We start from the raw sequence: 21,329 nt of genomic DNA, 5'->3' as shown, positions 1-21,329 counted from the left end.
GATAAAGAATTCTAGAAAAAATATTTTTCATTAGAAGTTTTTAAAACGTTAAAAATAAAATTATCCTTTAGTAAAAATAAATAGTACAAATTCTAAATTTACAAGAAATTAAAAAAAAATTAATAGTTTAGTTACTTTATTTATTTTTATTAAGCTAATGTGATTAGCAAGTAGCATCTGTTCTAAATACTTTCAATCATCTGACAATGATCGCTCAATCACCTTTCAACTGTTGGTGTTCGAACCCGTGACCTCTATGACCAATAACGATTTCTTTAACCACTGAGATAAGTTAGTTCGTGCAGTTTAGTTACTTTATTAAAATCCCCTTAAAAATATGTGATATTTTAATACTATTTATTTTAATTTTTTATATTTTAATAATTATTTTTTAAACTGATAATAATTCTTAAATAATTATTTATTTTTAAAATAATTATAAATATTAATACTTGAAAAATATCTAAAATTGAATCTATTGAACAACTTCGTAGTTTGTTGAAAAGAATATTTTTCTTTTCATAAAACTCTGATTTGAATAGTTTTATATGTAATATACAAAATAATTTGGCGTTTTTCCCGAAAAATCACGGTACCCGGTAAATTTATCGATCTAATACCGGTCATGTTATATTTTTCGATCTAACACCCGTAGCAGTAAAGCGCACTCCCTGCCCCGCGCTATATGCTGATTTGGCATCACGTGGGGTATAGCGAGCCCCCTGTACCGCGCTATACGCTGACATGACTTACACGTGAGTATAGCACGGCCCCTGATCCGCACTATAGTGTTTATCTGACACGTGAGATATAACGCAATACAGGGGGCGCTATACCTTTAATTACCTCCCAATCCTCCCTATAAATACCTCCATCCTCTATTACTTTCATCACACCATATTCTCTCAAATACTCTCTCTATTTAAGGTATATTTTATAATATTTTTAATATTATGTATTTAATTTATTTAAGCATTTTACTTTATTTAATATTTTACTAATATAATTTTTTTGCAGATATATAATGGAAGGCGGTCTACTTCGCTTGGATGGAAATCATATATCTCGACACTTTGCTGATACTATAACATTTTAACGTTTTAATTTAATTTAAATTATTTGTAATAATTTGTTGATTTATTTAATGCATGACTATTAGATTAAGAATTAATTTGTGTAATTATTTAATTTTAGGAGAAGGACCGTGTATTAGATCTTTTTATTAGGAATCTTAAGTTAGTGATACCTAGCCGTGTCTTGCCGTATTTAGTAGAGGCTGGATTTGGTTATATAGGTAGATATCAGGGTCACTGTAAGATAGAATCAGACCTTATTTCTGCCTTAGTGGAGCGGTGGAGGCCGGAGACCCACACATTCCATCTTCTGTGCGGAGAGTGCACGATTACACTTGAGGATGTTGCTATGTACCTAGGGCTTCCGGTGGATGGAGATGTGATATCAGGGATCTCGTAGGGTTCCTGGACTACTTTGTACTGGGATAATCTAGGACGTGTCCCGGAAAGTTTTATCGGAGGTAGGATACCGTTAAATTGGTTAGATGCCAATTTTCGGGAGTTGAGCGCAGACGCCTCTGAGGATGAAGTTAAGATGTATGCATAGGCATGCATACTGCAGTTGATAGGAGGGCTGCTGATGCCGGACAAATCGCACAACCTAGTTCACTGCATATGATTGCGACATCTTAGCGACTTTCGTCTGGCCGAATCATTCAGTTGGGACTCAGCAGTTTTGGCTTTGTTGTACAGGGAGATGTGTGGAGCCACTGACTACAGGCGTAATGCTATCGGCGGATGTCTCCTGCTGCTGTAGTCTTGGGCATGGTATCGATTGCCTTTTTTTATGTCCCGTTGTGAAGAATCCATTCGTATTTCCACTACTTCTGAGGTAATTATAAAACTAATTTTGTATATTAATAATTTTATACAGCGTATAATAATTTTTTTTCCTTGAATAGGTGGTCCACTGATAGGAAAAATCATCAGGAGCTACCTGACGATTTAGAAAAAAATTAGGGTGCTAATCGATCAGAAGGCTGGAACACAAGTATGAATTTTAATGTTTAAAATTTGATTTTAGATTATAGTTATATAATTAGATTATTATTTTGATAAAAAAAATATATAATATTTGTTTTAGTTTGAATGGGTGCCATATTATACTGATGATGTGAAGACGGTGATCCCACCTGAGTTGAGGGGCCCATTAGATGTTTGGATGGTGATGGTCCCTCTGATTTGTTATGCAATCGTCGAGTGGCACTCTACTGATCGCGTGCTCCGGCAGTTTGGTTGTTTTCAACCAATTCCGGAAGCACCTCGCAATATGGACAAGTTGCATAGCTTAGATAGACGCGGCAAGACAGATACAGATTGGCTGGTGAGGTATCATGTGTGGGTCGTGTTGTGGGAGGATCGACATCGGCGCCTTCCCAGTAGAGAGCCCATTTTTTATGACCTCTTGATAGTTGCTGACGATTATTATGTGTGGTTCAACAGTAACGGGAAACTGTTTCTGCTTCCCGATGATGCACGAGGGCAGACCTTTCAGCGACGTCGACAGAGACGTTCACCGACACAGCACCATCGTCCCCCGACTCGTGGACAGAGAGCAGGTACTTCCGGTTCATCCTCAGCTGCACCAGCAGGACCTTCACAGCAGCCACCGCAGCCATTTATGATGCCGCAACCATATATGATGTCGCCGCCTTTCCATTACCAGATGTCGCCGCCGCCTTTACCTGGTTTTATGACCCCCGCCGCCGCCACCGTCACAGATGACACCTCCTGGAGGCTATTATGGGTCTATGTTTGCATATCCGACTTGGGGTTCATATACTGGATATCTGGCGGGTTCAGCCTCATCACCCATGGCCGCAACACAGACACTTCCTGTACAGTTTTTACACTCAGCGATGTCTGGGTTTTATGAGTTTTCCCAGTTTTCGCAGGCCAGTGGGATATTCAGTCATATACCTCCAGGGTCCTTATTCTATGGAGCTGCTTCATCTTCATCAACTACTCATCAACCTAATGTACCTGCTCAGGACGAAAACGACGATGACGACGATGGTGATGATGATGACAGCGAGGAGTCAGAACCAGTGATATGAAGAAATCCTCCTCGAGACTGACAACCACCGCCCTGCGGAACACATTCGCGTCATAGGCATCGATAGTTTTTTTATATTATATTTGTATTTACTTTATTTTGTTAAATTGTAGTTTTTTATTATTTCTCATTTAATACTTACTTTATTTTGTTAAATTTGTTGGATTTTTTTAATGTATTTCAATTAATTTTGTTTATTACCATTTAATATCAGTTATTGTAATTTGGTTATCATTTACCATTTAATTCTTATTGTAAGTTTTTTGTATTTAAATTATATTCAAATACCAAATTGTTATTAGTTTAATAAAATTTAATGATTGTGTTCATTTTTTTTAATCTTCATCAACGATTATCGAATGACATTAACTTGAAGTAAATGCAAATTAAAGTACAAGAATTATTATTTGATAAACAAATACATCATTTCCTCATCAATTGTTACTTGATGACAACATAAGTGGACATGTTTTTCTAGTGTGTCTTGGGTTTCTACAATGCCCACATCTTCTGTCTTGTTTAGATATTTCTCGAATATCCATATCGCAATGAATTCGATTGGATTTTGGACGACCACGCTCCCTCAATAAACTCGGATTTGGTACAATCGGAAGCCAATCTTGAAACTCATCAGGATCTTTGTCATTATCTATGGGGGGAAACTCAAATTCGTATACCTTAAAAACTTCAGATAGTAGGTATACAGGATATATAAAATGGTTATAGTCTTGACGTGTATGCGAGCAAGCTGTTATCACATGAGAGCATGGATACTTCAGAGCTTGAAAAAACCCGCAGTCGCACGTTCTGTCCCTTAGATTTACTCTTAACGACACAACTTCAATCCCTTGAAGAGGTCGCAGCAACTCTGCGACACGAAACATTTCATGCCTTCTAGAGAAGCTTGTTACAGACATTCCATTTGATGCATCAATTTTTTTCTGTAGATCTGCAACTAATCTAGGGTGATAGATATGACCGCCTTGCATCCAAGTTTGATCTTGTCCCCCGAGCTTCGCAAAAAGCGCCCCCAAACGAAAATGTGTAGTTTTTACCAAAGCCGCTAGAGGTAAGTGACGTGCACCCTTTAAGGTTGAGTTGATTGCCTCAGCCAAGTTGGTCGTCATGTGTCCATATCGATATCCACCATCATATGTGTTCGTCCACATTTCTTTATCAATGAGGCTGATATAATCGTATCCTTCCTCGTTCTTCGCCAGCAAATCTTGAAGCATTAATTCAAACGTTCGAGGAAGTAGTTCGTAACCTGATCAAAATATGTATAACTTACTAACTTGCTTTCTTTGCAAAATTAAAATGATTGAAAGAAAACAAACTACATCAGTTTCACTTACCCATGCACACAATTAATTGACGCTCATCATTCTTCTTGTACCTTCCATGATAGTTCGTAGCAATATGTCGGAGACAATACCTATGTTGGACAAAGGGTGGTTGCCACATTGGACCCAAAGACTCCATTATTGTTTTGATCCTAGCTCCGCGATCTGAAATGACACAGATGTTTTCCCTCGTGATAACATGTGCACGTAAATTTCGGAGGAAAAAATCCCAATAATTTGTATCTTCTCATTTGACAAGAGCAAAAGTAACTGGAAGAATGTTGCGATTGTTATCTTGGACAACTGCCAATAATAAAACTTGCTTTTATTTTCCATACAAGAAAGTCTCATCGATCTGGACCACAGGCTTGCAGTATTTGGAAACATTAATGCACTGTGGGTAACTCTAAAAAACCCGATAGAATTGGCTTCAATCGCGAAGAACTCGATCATTATGGTATGCATAAGAGGTTTCGAAGTCCACAATTATCCCATGATTCAATGTCCGGACCAGCCTAAACCAACCTGGAAGTTCGTTGTAAGATGTATCTCATTCGCCATAAAGTTTGACAATGACATTTTGTTTTGCCAACCAAGCTTTTTTTTATAGGAGACAGTGTACCCATACTGCGATTGTATAGCTGAAATCAACACTGCAACAACTATATGAGAGCTTGTTTTTACCATGGGCATGATGGCTTGGCATATCATTTTAGAGTCCAAGTTGGGATGATCTTGGTTGACCCCTCCAGCACAACATGTGTGAGGACCGTCGTATACTGTTAGTTCCCATATATTGTTTTTCCTCTTCATTTTCGATACGCGAACCATACAATTGCATCCATTTTCGCGTCGGGCACAATAGCATACATATTTTTCGGTCGTCGATCGATTGACTCTGGATTGAATAGAATTACGGATATTGTAATATTTTATAACCATCACCGCTTCTTCTTTGCTTGAAAACTCCATTCCTAAATATAACTCACCATTATTTATTGATGAGTAATATCCATAGTCATCGAGATGAGGCATATCCGCAAATTCTGGCCCGTACATTGCACCATAATCAGCTTCATACATGTGTGCATGAGGGTCAGTTTGTGCTACATTTCCTGGAACTTCATCATCATCAGAGTTGAATTGCGGTGATTCTGGGTGAATGAATACTCCAGTCTCAGCACCATCCGCACTAGGCTCACGAAGCGGTTCTTCTGGTGGAGATGATGGTTCTTCCATGCTCTCCACATTTAGGTCGAAGAACCTACTACTTGCAAGCCTTCCCCTTGAATTGGAAGGCATATCGACATTAAGATCGAAAAAGCTCGCAGTCGAATGTCTCCCCCTGGAGCTTGAAGCCATCGTGTCAAATGGAAACTGCACAGATGGTTGCGTCGATTGCATCTCCATATGGTTAAAGAAATTTGCAGATAAATGCCTTCCCCTTAAACTGGACGCGGTGTTGCCATACAGATTGTTCATGGACCCACCTCAGTACATATCGTAAGGAGTTGCGGATGAATGTCTCCCCATTATGGCATTAAAATCATTACACATTATTGTAGTCTGGCTGTCAACTTGATCAACTTGTTCAGCCAACCCATAGTGGGAGCTTAATGATTGATCCCGAACATCACGAACTTGAACAAAATGTGCATACATCTCAATAGCGGCGTCTGAATAATTACTTTGAGCTTCAACCATCATTTGAACATTATCATTGTTTGAAAGTTCGAACGTTGTATAAGTTAATGGCAACAATGATGTTGGAAATCTGTACTACAACGACGATATTCTTCTATTACTTCCAACATGAATATTCCTCGAAATCTTCGTTATCAGCTCTTCAAACATTATGTTTCTCTTGAATGATATTTTAACACGCTCATTTGATATGAAAACAACGCCGGTTTCATCTTCTCGAATTTCACAATCATAATAAACAATAGCTGAAAGTCGCGCCATTTTTTGAGTTTAAAAGTGCGGCAATATTATATCTGCAAAAAAAAAATAACTGAAACAAACCTGATTAAATAAATTATATATGAACGAAAATATAACACAATAAATTTTTTACACATCAACGTAAATAATTTAAATAATATAATTTTATATTATTATCTGTACCGCAAAACTATTTTGACGTATGCTAATGCTTTTCAATTTTACAAACACAAAAAATTAATTGAAAATAATTAGTATAATATTTTTTTCAAATAATCATAATAAACAATAAGTATAATAAAAAAATTTATAACAAAATTTATAACGAAAAATCACACGAACTTCTAAATCAAATATAGAAAATTACCAGAATTATTACTCGTTGACGGAATTGTTGTATTAATTTATAAGTTGAGAGGAGAGATGTGAGAAACTTAACCGGGAGTGAAGGGTATTTATAACCATATAAGGCGCGGTACCTGTACCGCGCTATATGTAATTATTCAGATAAAAGGTATAGCGCGGACCAGGGTCCGCGCTAAATATAATTCATACCCAGGTATAGCGCTGAGCAGGGGCATCGCTATACCCCTACGTGACGTATAGCTTGGATCAGGGGCGCGCTATATTCTACGTGGCGCCAAATCAGCATATAGCGCGGGACAGAGAGAGAGCTTTACTGCTACGGTGTTATATCGGAAATATAATCTGACCGGTATTAGATCGATAAATATACCGGTCACCGGTGATTTTTTTAGAAAAACGCCAAATAATTTGGATAAATTAAAAAATTAAGTATATATTATTTTATAATATTAAATTATTAAAAAGAATTAAATTTCTCAAAAATTACATATGACATTATTAGGATATGATTTAAACCCTGAAATTTGAACCAAAAAAGGACTGAATAACAAATTGGATGAGTGGAAAATTCAGGGTACAAAAACAAAATACAAAACACAAGGCACTGTACTGTACTGTACTGTCTTTTGTCTGAACCAAGCTTCTTCCTTGTTCTTTCTTACTGCTGGTGCCCACAAAATAATTCGTTTCTTAAACTTTGAATCGGGTCTTCTTTCCCTTATCAGTTATTATCAACTTCATTAACCCTTCAAAAAGAAATTAAATAAAAAACCCACCATCCACCAGAAAATTCTTGTTTCTTCAGCTTTTGAAGAAGAAGGGTTGAAATGGGGTCGAGTAGCAGTCGAATGCGGTCGAAGCCGTCATCCTTGAGGCTTAATCGCCCACCTAAACGTTTTCAAGACTCTCTTCTCTCTTCATCTGTGGTTCATCTTCTTCTCATGCTCCTCTCGATGTAATTTACCTTTGAAACTTTCGCTTCCCCCCCCCCTTTCTTGTTGGATGATTTGAGATTGATTGTTTTGATTGATGAATTATGTATGGATGAATATTCTTGATTTTGAACTTTCAAATCAACATCTCAATGCCTCCATTTTCTTAATTTCTCTCCATTCCTGCCAAAATATCATCTTTCAGATAAATTTGGGTTTTTTTTAGGGTCAAAAAAATTTCTTCACTGTTTTCGCTTAATACATGCTTGACGTTCCATGTTTTGATTTTATTTTTCATCTCAAGTCGTCTTGTTCAAGTCAGGGTCGAAGAAAGCTATTAATCTGGTTGCGTAGATCAAAGTTACCTAATTTGGTTAATCCTTTGAACTAGGAATGAAATCGAATGATCGGACCGAAAAATGGAACGATCCATATTCGGATTTAATTACATTTTGATTTCTTTCTGCAAACCAAATAGACAGGTTTATCCTCTATTGACTTTTTATCTTGATCATCTCTGTTTAAGAACTGCAAATTCTAATGTTTTCTTCTTTCTAAATTGTGCTTTACTTGATATGTTAGTAATCCTTCTAAAAATCAAGAAAGTTTCTTTATGAAATACTGGGCTAGAAGAAGGTTTTATGCATATGTTTGAATGATGTAGTTTGTGAGCCCATAGCTTAATCAAGGGGAATGTTATTAAGGAAAACTGAAGAATCCGGCTGCTTGCGGAATTTGGTTCTCATGTTGCGTCAGACTTTGTTTTCGACTAAAGAATATTTACCAGTTCTTGCACCTTCTTGTCCCAAGAAAAGTAAGCTTGTTATGCAGTGCCGTTGTACGAAATGTGAGCAGTAACCTTTACTTTAGGCTGGCAGAACGAAGCTGTCCCCTTCGCTTGCAAGTTTTAAAGTTAGTGTAACTGTGTTCAAAGTTATAAAGTGTATTTTTCTCTTTCGGAAGAGAATATCAGTTTCATTTATCTTTGCTTGGATTAGTTGCCATTGTATCTTATATATGGAGGGAAGAATAAAAGAAGTGCAATGTCTTCAGCATTACACTATGCTGAGTAGTTGGTTGTTTTTGAAAATTAGCTTAAATTAGCAACATCTAATCTTGGAGATATGCATTGATTTAGCAAGTATTTTTTTTCCAATTGATTTTTGTACTTGTTCTTTTAAGAGCACCACTTTTGTCCCCATATAAGTTCATTTTTAGTTAAAATTTCACGAGGTAGCCTAACTGTTTTAGCTTTCCTCTCGGTTCGAAGATGTAGACAGGAGGCAGTAAAGAATCTCTTTCTGGCCGTGGGTTGAGCATCGTGTAACTGTTGCCCAGACCTGGGTGGTCGAGAGAATATTATGAAGTCTTTGTTGAGGATGCAAAGTCAAGTGAATTCTGAACTCTGTTAGCACCAGAAAATGTCTTGTGGATCGCATGTTAATGAACAAGTTCATGCCTTGGAATATATATATTTTTTTTATATTTAGATTGTACCCTAAGCATTTCACATGGAAGCTTTAGCGTATGCTGCAGCGAATGATGCAATACATTCTTTTGATGTAGATGGAAGATTATCCTGCTGAAATACTAAAATCTTCAGAACATTGTGACCAAATTACCAACATGGTCCATCCCCTGGAGGAATCTAGTTCGATCTGCAGTATGGAAACTAGGTTCAGTAGCACAGGTACCGAAACCGGAATTTCGTCTGAAAGCAGTACCTCAGCCTCTGGAGTTCCATACATTGAAGGTGGTTCGGCAGGTGTAGGAACAAGTAACACTAGAAAATGCTTGAATGAAAGCTCGGGGTTAGTTTCTCCTGAGGTAACCTCTTATTATAGTCACGGTGAATCTCATAGGGATAGTAGTGCTTCAGCTAGTTCTTTCGTAAAAGAACAACAATATTCAGCCCCTGTCTCAATAAATCTTTCGGCTAATGAGGATGCAGCCAGTCGCTTAGAAATTGCAAACAAGGATGCATCTCAGGTCTGTCCTGGGCCAAGTATTTTGTCTTCTCAAGGGCTCGAAGATTCATATTTGCATGGGGTACCGATTGAGAATCAGTTGGGCGCAGGAACAACAGTCCATAACTCTGCTTCTGATTCTGCTCATTATGCCTCTGAATCAGTGTCTTTCCAATCACTAGGAGGTGAATCAATTAGAGAGGCTGTACCTTCAGGTGTAGGATTTCTTGTATCCAATAGGGAACGGAGCCAGGGAGATGGAAGTGTGCTTCACGTTGATGTTGTGAGTATCTCTTCCAATATCTTATCTGGTGCCAGTGCTGATACAAGTAGTCGTGAAGCCAGGAGGAATAGTAGAAGATTTTTTTGGGATGCATATTCAAGACGCAGCTCCAGAAGACTTAATGATTCTCCATCCATTTTCCTCTCAACAGATGATAGTGATGATATTGGATTTCATGACAGGTGGCTCCTTGATTTCAGTGGTGATTTCTTTTATGATGGCTCAGGGGTAATTCTGGTTACCTCAGCACTAGGCTAAACAGCTTTAATGAACGAAGACGACACTCAAGATCGGAGGTACTTAGTTGCAAAGCACTTCGACTACAGAAATTTGTGCAATTTGTATGAGCTACCTTATTTGGTTTTACAGATATGGGAAAGGCTGCGTCATGGACATGATGAAAATAGTCAGCAAGCTACATTTTGCCCATCTGGACTCCACCCTGATGGCACCTGATCATGTGATTCTCTCTTGATGACTGACGAGTCTAGTGCTCGTGCAAGTATATCACGGATAGTTATGCTTGCCGAGGCTCTCTTTGAGGTAGTTTTCCTTTATCAGCTTGCTTTTCTCCTGTCTATTGCTAACGCATTGTGTTTTGTGTCGTTTTGTCATCTTCCGTCCCTTGTTCTTTCATAAGTTGATCTTGTAGGACAAATTATACCAAATTATAAAGTTGCTTGTTGATAACGACCTAGTTAGATTTTGTCGATAGGGAAGAATGAATTGAATATTGGTACAAGGACTTCAATGTCGTTATTGTTGTATTCTGGATGTTAAAATGCTGTCTTCCCATTTGAGATGCGTATCCTTTTTCTTATTGAGAAAGATTTTATATATCATGTCTACTATAATGAGGTGAGTGTATATATGCGAGGCGAATTGCAATTTTCATGCTAGTAAAACGGAAAGTAGTAATGATCAACATTGATGTCGTTGTTGCCTGTGATATCTATAGGCACGTACGGAGTTCCAGAAGTTCACCTCATTTATTTTCTGTCAAAATGAAAATTTGCAGGTTTTGGATGACATTCATCGCCAGCCAGCATCACTTTCTCTGTCTATGGTGTCTCTCCCGGCCCCGGAATCTGTTGTTAATTCTTTCCCTCTCAGACGACACGAAAAAGTGGATGCAGCTGAGACCGTGGATGCCGTTGAACAGTAAGTTCTTTCTATGTTCTTGCAGATTAACAATGCTTGTTGATTGGCCTTCCTTAATAACATGCTTTTCTTCACTATTGCTACTGTAACCACATGTATAGGTGTTATATATGCCTGGCCGAATACGATGACGGGGACAAAATAAGAGTTCTGCCTTGCCAGCACGAGTTTCATATGTCTTGCGTCGATAAATGGCTAAAAGAGATACATGGGTATCTTTACTTCCACCCTATATGTTACCGGCTCCACCCTTTCTCTTTTGCGAAACTGACCTACCTCTTTCTCTCCGTTTTGTAGAGTGTGCCCGCTTTGCAGAGGCGACGTCCGTCGGGGCGTGGAATCATCGATCTTGAACTCTGAGATTCCCTCTCTTTGATCAAACTGTACATATGCATATACTCCTACTAAATAGTAATGAATTCTTGTACAAATTCTAAATGTTCTATTAACAATAGCACTCATGATATATATATATTTCTCTATATACCATGAATTATAGGAAAGTTTTATACTGTATAATAACATTTTTCCTTATATAACTTGTTATATCACTGATGAGTCTAGTGCGTATATCAGTGAATATATTTTCATTTTTAATTATTAATTTTAGATGTTTATTTTTACTCATTTAATAGGTTTAAATCTATGTAAAATTTAAAAAATTAGTGTGTAATTAGATTTTATTCATATTTATATATATATATATTATTTTAAAAACCGTAACTATGAGTCATTTATCGTTTATCATTTCAATTTCATATTATATTTTTTAAAAAAAACTTCATATTTCTAAAAAAATGTTTATAAAAAACAATTAGGATGAATCTAACTCATCCTAATTTTAAACAAGTATTAAAAAATTAGAACATCCGAGATCCACTATTCTGAAAAAAGAAAAGAAACAGATCCACTATTCTGAAAAAAGAAAAGAAAGATCAGATGCGCTACTGCAATTATTGAAATAAGGCTTAATACAAAAATAAGATCTAATTTTATCTTAAAAAATAATTTGGTGCATAAAAATTCGCTAAAAATTATGCTTAATTTTTTTAATTACACTTTTAAGTACTTACTGTTAATTTTTTATTTTTAATAATAAAAATATTATTTTTCTATGAAAAATATATTTTAAAAAAAACTTAATTTATTTATAAAAAAACCCCAAAATTTTAATGAAATTAAAAAATTTTAAAAAAATCTCACCCCCGTTACCATGGTGAAACACCGGAGGAGCATCGACGGAGCGACGACGAAGATGATTTTGAGTGAAATTGGACGGTGGTTTGAATGGTGGTGACGACATAGCATATGAATGCTAGGATCGGCTGGAATCGACGAAAAATAGCGACGGTGGCCTAAAATCCGACTACACTTTGAACTCTTCTCCACTGCAAACAGCGGCAACTTACGGCGAAAGGTCACCGGAGGTCGACGCCGGTACTGATGACAGTGGCGGTGATACTCACCGCCGACCGACTGACGATCGACCGACGACCCATTGTAGGAGGCAGGGGAAGGAGGAGAGGGAGCCCGCCGCGGGGGCACTGTTCTCTTTTTTTTACAAAAAAAATATTTTTTATTTTTAAATAAATTCTCAAAATTATCAAGATGTGACACATATCACTTAACAGTCAGATAATGACGATTTTTAATGACTGGCACTTAAATGTATAACTTTATAAAAATTAAACACCTATTTTTAGTGAAAAATTCTTCAGACACTAAAATAATTTTTAATTAAAATTCAAACACTTATTTTTATTTAACCCTTGAAATAAATATGTTAAAGTCACATTTAGGTCAGGCTAACTTTCCTTGTCAGTTTCTTATCTATTTAATTATTTGTTCATGAAATAGGTCTCGGATTGATATAAAGTAACTTTGAATTTCGAATTTCAAATTTCATACTATTTTCGTCATAAATTTATATCTTATATTGATATATATAATTTAAAAAATAAATTTGAGAGAAAAAAGAAAATATTATCCTAAAAAATTGATTGATAAATTTGATTGATTTATTTTAATAAGTGAAAAAGAGTGAGACATATTAAGATAAAAAAGGAAATATATGTAATTGTTTGTTGACTTTTATAATAGAACATTTTCAACTGGACACTCTTAAAAAAACAAAAGAAACATATTTAGTGAGGCGAAAAGAGTATTTATTATTATTTTCTTTTGTAATTTGTTATTTCACATCATCAATCATTATAAATCTTCACTTTAGTAATGTAAATCATTACAGTAGTATCATAAATTGTCATACTAATATTTCAATGCTAAAAAAAGAGAAACATTGACCAAAGGATAAGATTAAATTTATTTCGGAGTTCAAAGATCACAAACAATACAAAATATAATTCAAGTTTCATTAATTTTTTTAGTTATTTAGGGTGCATACAAACGTTAGTATCTGTTCTAAAAACTCTCATTATTTGATAATGAATGTTCAAATATCTTGCAGTCTCTGGTGCTCAAACATGTAACCTCTAGGAATAACAATTATTCTTTTAACCACTGAGATAACTTGATTGGTGCGGCATTAATTTTTTTTAAATACAAAAATCTCATATGTCCTTTTACCTTAATATATAATCTATATAATTTAAAATAAAATAAAATATCAACTTAGAACTCTTATAATGCATGATGATGATGATGATGATGATGATGATGATGATGATGATGATGATGATGATGATGATGATGATGAGGAGGAGGAGGAGGAGGGGGAGGAGGAGGAGGAGATTTAAAACAAAATAAAATATGAACTTAAAGTTTTTATATTATATAATTTACCATGATAATGATTTTACACCAAACTATATATATATATTATATACTCGAAATTGAAGAGCATACCTTGAGATATTAAATCAAAGTAGTCGTCCCACTAGATAAAACGACATTAGGAGGGTGGGCCAAATGAATCAATCCGATTGATGTAAAATGAATGAAACTCTATGATGAAGAAATGCCACATTGTTTACCTGGAATTCACCCAACACAATCACTCAAAAAAAAAAAAAAAAAACACCCAACACAAAGCCTACTTCTATCTTAAATATTAAGGCACACAATAGTTAATTAATTAGGTAAGTGAAATCTCAATTGATTTTCCTCACGCATTAAAAATAATTTTTTAAGAGTGGAGATGAAGATGAAAGACCAAATCAACATACCATTATTAAATTATATACATCAAGCTCAGATGACCGTAACTTGAACGAATAACAATTGTAAGAGGAGTTTCTTAGATGGCCGAAATCTTGAAAAGAAGATGGTCAAATCTTGTTATTTCTTTCTCTGGGTGGATCATAACATGGTGTTGTATACAAAAGTTATCCTTTCATGATTTCTAAGGAAACCTAGAAAAATGGAGAGAGAAAAGAAAAATGAGAGAATTTATATTGGATTTGTACATTGGTTGTATGTCCATGACTGTTGTAGGTTTCTAAGTAAAAAACGATTTTTTTATATGCCTCTTAAATTTTTAATTTTCTCTCTTTTTTCTCGAATATTCTTGGTTCTCTTCTTTTTTTCTCTAAAAAAAAATCATACTATGGTATCTCTTTTCTCTCAGATGATTGAACGAACATAATGCTTCATCTCTTCTTTTTCTCTAATAAATTTGATTAAATGAATCGATTCATGAATATTTTCTCACATGAGTGTAACACCCCCAACCCGTATCCGATCCGAATACGAGTCTGAGATGTCACATCAACTTTTCAAACCATTTCTTATATCAAAAATAGAGGAAATTTCATATAAAATTTAAGCATACGAAATAATTTACATATATTAATCAAAAGTTTACAAAACAGTTCAGAGCTTTTACCATTAAATTCTTTAAATACATGCCAATAATATAATACAACAAAAAGACCTGGTAAATCCTTCTTATCTGATCTTTGTAGAAGCTATATTTTCTCCTCACTATCTTCTCTGCGAACTTCTTGAATCCTACGTGTGAAACAATCACACGCTAAGTCATAGACTTAGTGAGACATGTAAATACGTCTGTAAACTAACAAATGCATGTACATATCATGTAATAAAACATCATACTTGTATACATACTTAAATCATCATTATCATGCTTATCGTTACTTATTTTATTATCACTAATTATTTTCTATCATATGTGTATATAATTAACATATACACATGCCTATCTTCACCACAATGCATGAATTATTATTACTATCATGAACTTATTATTTATACACATCGTATAGCACAAATACCAATTTCACAAAAGAACACACAAATTATCATAGCAAGTTAGTTATTATCTTGAAAGCCCATGTATACTTTTGAGAACTTAAGGTATGTGAGTACATAGAGGTTGTGCACATATGCTTTCACCACAGCTCATATAATTCCCACTAGGGGCGCATATAATTTGTCCCGAATGACCACTATGTCCCGAAGGACCACATAAAACACATATGTCCCGAAGGACCACGTAGAACCCTCGACTCTTGGCATGCCAACTATACCCCTAGCTCTCATAATACATAACACGGGCATTGTTATTATATTATCACACTTTTACATATTCATATCATATACACATATAAGCTCATGGCTTCCGATCACATATATCGTGTAATACTCACTTGGAGTCTTATTTCTTCTTATCACATATCACATATCACGTTTTCATACGATTTCATATTCACATATCCCTAGGCTTGTTTCTTGTTCTTATATCTTCTCATATACATGTAAACACATATTTTCTCATCTTATAACTTATATTACATATGCATGTAATCTTATGACTTATTATCAAGTAGACAAGGTATCATTCTTGTATTGTTTCATAGGTCATTTTCGTATAACACATATCACATAAATGCATGTTACATAACATGTAATGAAAACGAGGCACATTCACATAATACAATCCTAATCATGCATCGACTCATACTATCATATATTCATATAAATCACCTACATATAATACATACTAGGCATATTCACACATACATGTATTCACACATATCACATATACAAATGCGCTTACCTTTAACATATACATGAACTCAGATACATCTAAGCCTCATATCCCTATATACTTATATTCACATACTCATGCAACCTAATATGGGAATTAGACTTATCACAAGTCTTAATTCCATAACATAACTTACTCTTATCATCATGTACTCACCTAGGTCTCAATAGACACTACCAAACTCTTGTTCTCTTGAGAATCTTACTCTGACGATCTATCAGAACTTTGCTTCCGATCGATATCTACACAAATACACAATTTAATGAATGACGAGATTCAAACTATTTAATACGATTCATATCGATATAAACTAATTAAACTCCACTTTCAACTTTCCCCCTTAAGTGGTATTGGTACCACCCTTAGGGTACCGATACATCTAAGCTATGGTACCGATACCTTATCCAGTTACTGATACCAAATTTTCTTCGAAGTTCCCCTTGTATCGATACCCTCCACATAGGTATCGATACCTCATCCATAGGATATCGATACTGTTCATACAAGTACTGATACCCCTTGCATCAAATCCTCGAAAATAGCCTTGAAGTATCGGTACCCTCTCAACAGGTACCGATACCCCTTGCCCAGATTTCATTTTCAAGCCCGAAAATTAAAAACTTACCTCCAAATTCTACTTCTTAATTTTTCCTTATGTCTTAAAACTCATCCATATACATGCAAACACTCTTTAAACATCATAACACTTCATTATCTTTCATAACTAACCATAATTCTTGAATCAAAGAATTTCACCAATTTTCCATGTGTTCTAAATTCATTTATATTATCTATAACTTCTTAATTAAACCCTTGACAAGTCAAAAATCTTATCCAAACTCTAAAAACACTCTATATAAAAAAATCATCTTAAACTCATTTTACAAATCTCTTCCTAATTCACTCATCTTATTGTTTAAATCCCATATAAACTTCCCTTAAGCTTATTTAACTCTCAAAGAATCAAAACCCACTTGGAAATTCAAGAAATCAACAATAAAAATCCAACTTACCTTGTAGCTAGAGCACACGTGAAGAAGAGGAAAGCAAGAAGAATAAGAGAGTTCCAGATAACTCTTCCCCCCACGTGTTTTACTCCTATATAAAGGGAAAACATATCTTTTAAAGAAAAATACCATAATACCCTTTCAATCTTTCCACAATTACAATTTAATCCAATATTGAAATATTCCTTTTTAAGTCCTTGAGCTTTTAAATTTTCCTACATTGATCCTCAAATTTCAAAAATTCTCATTTTAATCACTGACCCCGGATTTTGGGATGTTACAATGAGAGTCAAAGAGTTGGTCAACTGTAATGTGACATGGTCAAATAATGCTAAGTAAGTTGACTTAACATTCTATATCAATCTTTAGTAACTACATTTTTAGTACCATAACTATCACTTTTGTTCCATTTTGGTCATCCAACTATTTTTTGTTTCAAAACCATGCCTAATGTTATGATTTGGTTTCATTTTAATCATCCATGATTAAAAAATTAATGGTGATGTTGACGTGTTACCACAATGACATGTCATTATTATTTTTTAAAGAAAATATCACCTCAACAGTTTTATTAATTTTTTAATTACAGGTGACCAAAATAAAACCAAATGCAACATTAAATATGGCTGTCCCTTTTTCCCATATATATGGGGTAAGGGGGAGGTAAGATAGTAGGCTACCCCCAACACCAGGTTGAGAGCAACTTCCGTAAGAGACCTCCGAATTATGAAATGCCCTCCGTGGGACTTGATCCCATTTGAAAAAAATAATAATTGGATGACTAAAATGAAATAAAAGTGATAGTTGGGGGTACTAAACTTATAGTTTACCTCAATTTTTATCCAACCTCATCTTTTTTCACGGTTTAAACTTCTACATTTCTTAAAAAATTAAACTTTCATATTTTTTTAATAATTTAGAGTGATTATAAAATATTATATGTTTGAAATATTTCTTGATTATTAACAAGACACACCTTATAGACGTTACTCCTTAGACCTAGAATATAAGAGGTAACAGTTCTCATTATAAGCTTATACTTTTTAAGAATATTGAAAGAAAAGAAACCTATTGCTACCATTTGAAATAATGAAGCAATAAGTCTATAACTTGAATGTACAAGAGTTAATAAAGGCTTCTGATTATACGGTATACGTTTCTAATTTCAGATTCCACACATATGATACATTCAATCTGGTATTCATCACATAGTGCATCTTAGGCATGACACTTTTTATTTCAATAAAACTGTACCAAAACCAGTAAACTTGGTGGGAAGCTAAGGTAGTATTCCTATTCTACAACATGGGCAATGAGCATTATTTTGTAGCCACGGGACCAAGCACCTCGAGTGAAACCGGTGCGCGCACGGCGGATGAACCAGGCTCTCGCCGGCTTTGAACCTTTCCAAGCAAATCGCACACTCATCCTGCTCCATCGCCTTCCAACTCAGTTTACCCCAGCTGAACCTCTTCTTTGCTCCATACACTTCACTCTGCAATTCCCCTTGATCCACCACACACTTGGTAATCTCTTTGCTCTTGTGCCTGAAATAATTGGTGTCGTGTACCCAAAACAAGGGGCAATAATAGCTTTCAATACTATAAATTAACATTCTTCAATTACATAATACTGAAAAGGTATAATATCAAAGTTAGTTTCTCAACCTTTGCCAAAATGATGCTTTTAGTCCTTATTCTATTTTGTAGAGTATTTAGGTCACAACATTTTATTTTAGGATAAAAAGATTTGTGATATTTGACTGAATAGTTACTTTAACCCTTATTCTTTTTTTTAGAATATTTTGATCTTTAATGTTTCATTTTAGGATAAAAAAAGTCCAAATTTTATAGCATTAATCATTTATTACTAATAGTTTCCATCTATGAAAGATTCTTTTTACCCTAAAATAAAACTTTGTTATTCAAAATATTAAAAAAAATAAGGGTCAGGCTTATTTTGATATGATGCCTATTAAAAAGCATCCTTAATGTTTAATTGCAAAATATCTTTAATCTTTATTTTGGGTCGTTTGTTTCCATAGAAAACAAATTCTGAAAAAATGAATTTCATAAAATGAATTGCATTTCCTGAAAATTATTTTACGATGTTAGGATAATGTAATGTAATTCATTTTTTACTGGTTGATAAAATTTTAAAAAAAATTTAGTATAAACATCAAATACAATAAATAATATTATTTATCAATAAATAATAATATTATTTTGAAAATATTAGAATAATTTATTTAATATTATTTATGTTGATATTGTTATTAAAATATTGTATCTATCATTTTATAAATAAAAATATTAAAATTATTATATTTTTATTAAAATAAGAATAATATATTATTAATTATATTAATTACTTATTAAAATAATAATATCATTAAAATTTTAATAATTATATTATTAAAATAAAAATATTATTATATTTTAAGAAGTATATTTTAAATATTCAATAATTCAATAATATTATTTTTATAAAAATTATAAATAATATTAATAATATAATATATGTGATTAAAATAAAATTATAATATTACATATTATTAATAATATTATAATTTTAATAAAAATAGTATATTATATTATTAAAATTATCAATAAATATAATTTAATAGTTAATATTTTTATTAAAATAATATATTAGTATTAAACATATAAAATAAAAATATTTTGATTGTTTATGTTTTGAAATGAAAAATTCGTAAAATAATTTACAAAAAATAAGACCATAAGTCATTTTAAAAAAAAAATCTAAAGGACATTTAGTTGTCTAGGAAAAGTAAATTATATTGATCATATGTTTTCTACTAATCAAATACTAAAAAATGAGGCAAACATTTTTCAAAAAATTAATTATAGGGAAAAAAGTAACCTTTTATCTTTTAGACTATTTTGACTTCAATGTTTTATTTTAAGGTAAAAAAACCTTAAAGTTTGGCTAATTTATTACTTTGATTTCATTATTTCAAGACAAAAAATCTAAATTTTAAAAGTTTACTTATCTATTGAATAATAGCATCTAATTCACGAAAATATATTTTTATTTTAAAATAAAACATTAGAATTAAAATATTAAAAAATAAAAATAAAAATTTAATCAAACTTTGATGATATCGTTTCATATTATGTCTTCCTCAATTTACTATACCTTTTGGGTTGTGATTTTCTCTGTGATCTCAGCCTTCCATCTAATCTTTCCCTTGCTTCTCTTACCACCACTCCAAGCTTATCATCTTGATAAGTCTGAGTTGATATGCTCCTTTGCTTTGATTTTCCCCCAGAAAATGAACCCCAAGTTACTCCCAATCATAATCAACAAACAAAAAAGGATATATAATACTCTAAGAAATACCATACCTGTGAGGAAACCGAGGTGTGGTGAGTTTCATGGTTGCTTGCATACAAACAAAAGGAAGACCTCCTCGTTAAGCCAATTACCGCCGCACTCGGCGAATCAGATAAGCCTCCGCTCTGATGGAACCGTCTTCTTCTCGCGCATTCAACACCAGGAAGCATGCCGGCCATTGATTAAAACCTAAAAAAAAAGTATATGAACAAAAAAAAACTCTTGACAGGGACAATTATAGAGGAAACAAAGCGATGATTATAGAGAGAGAGAAGACCGAACATGGGGGTGTTTAGGATTGGGAGGTGGTTGGTTTTGGATCTATGAAAACGAAATGGGAAACGAATGGTTTGGCCGGATAACTTAAGGGGGATTTTAGTGTGGGAGACAAAGATGGGTCCATGCATTGATTGGTGAAAGAAACACTAAGGGTGTCAATCATTTTATGGATTTTCACCCGCTGGAGAAGAAGACGACGACGTCGTCGTCAAAGTTTCTGTGAAAAGAGACTCCATTATTATATGACATGAAAGTAAAAGATGGAAAAGTGGGAGAGAAAGTGAAAAACACAAAGGGTACTGGAACATCAATATTTGAAAGCGATCCAACAGACCATAAAATTATTAAATTTTTTTAATTTAGTCATTGCCCGTTATTTTATATATGAGGTGAAGACATGACAGTTAATAAAATTAATATAATTATATATTTAGCTTTAATATTTACATATTTTATTAATTTAGTTACAATGTTTTAATTTAATTAAATAAATTTAACCATCTAATCCAGACATGCCATGTGTCACCATCTG

The 21,329-nt window shown here is 33.8% G+C and overlaps 1 protein-coding gene and 1 pseudogene across 1 annotated transcript; one reads left to right on the top strand and one right to left on the bottom strand.

Moving 5' to 3' along the window:
* Window positions 1–7,541: 7,541 nt before the first annotated feature.
* On the top strand, window positions 7,542–11,577 carry LOC120197699 (annotated as a pseudogene).
* A 6,726-nt stretch (window positions 11,578–18,303) lies between these two features.
* On the bottom strand, window positions 18,304–20,837 carry LOC120197700 (RING-H2 finger protein ATL16-like). The gene is made up of 3 exons (XM_039199121.1): window positions 20,530–20,837; window positions 20,321–20,436; window positions 18,304–18,708 (listed from the first exon to the last, which is right to left on the bottom strand). Exons 1-3 carry the CDS (start codon window positions 20,695–20,697, stop codon window positions 18,441–18,443), a joined length of 552 nt encoding a protein of 183 aa, XP_039055052.1. The 5' UTR covers window positions 20,698–20,837; the 3' UTR covers window positions 18,304–18,440.
* Window positions 20,838–21,329: the final 492 nt, after the last annotated feature.

Source organism: Hibiscus syriacus, unplaced genomic scaffold (genome assembly GCF_006381635.1).
Source record: "Hibiscus syriacus cultivar Baekdansim isolate YM2019G1 unplaced genomic scaffold, ASM638163v2 tig00117048_pilon, whole genome shotgun sequence".
In the NCBI taxonomy this organism is placed as follows: Eukaryota; Viridiplantae; Streptophyta; class Magnoliopsida; order Malvales; family Malvaceae; genus Hibiscus; species Hibiscus syriacus.
Note: the sequence above shows the minus strand (reverse complement) of the source record. Positions and strands in the feature narration are given on the sequence as shown.

Coding starts and splice junctions, on each gene's coding strand:
- LOC120197700 (XM_039199121.1), bottom strand. CDS start 20,697: ATGGCCGGCATGCTTCCTGGTGTTGAATGCGCGAGAAGAAGACGGTTC. Junction 20,437..20,529: donor ACACCTCGGTTTCCTCACAG/GTATGGTATTTC, acceptor GGAAAATCAAAG/CAAAGGAGCATATCAACTCA. Junction 18,709..20,320: donor AGAAAATCACAACCCAAAAG/GTATAGTAAATT, acceptor CAATTATTTCAG/GCACAAGAGCAAAGAGATTA.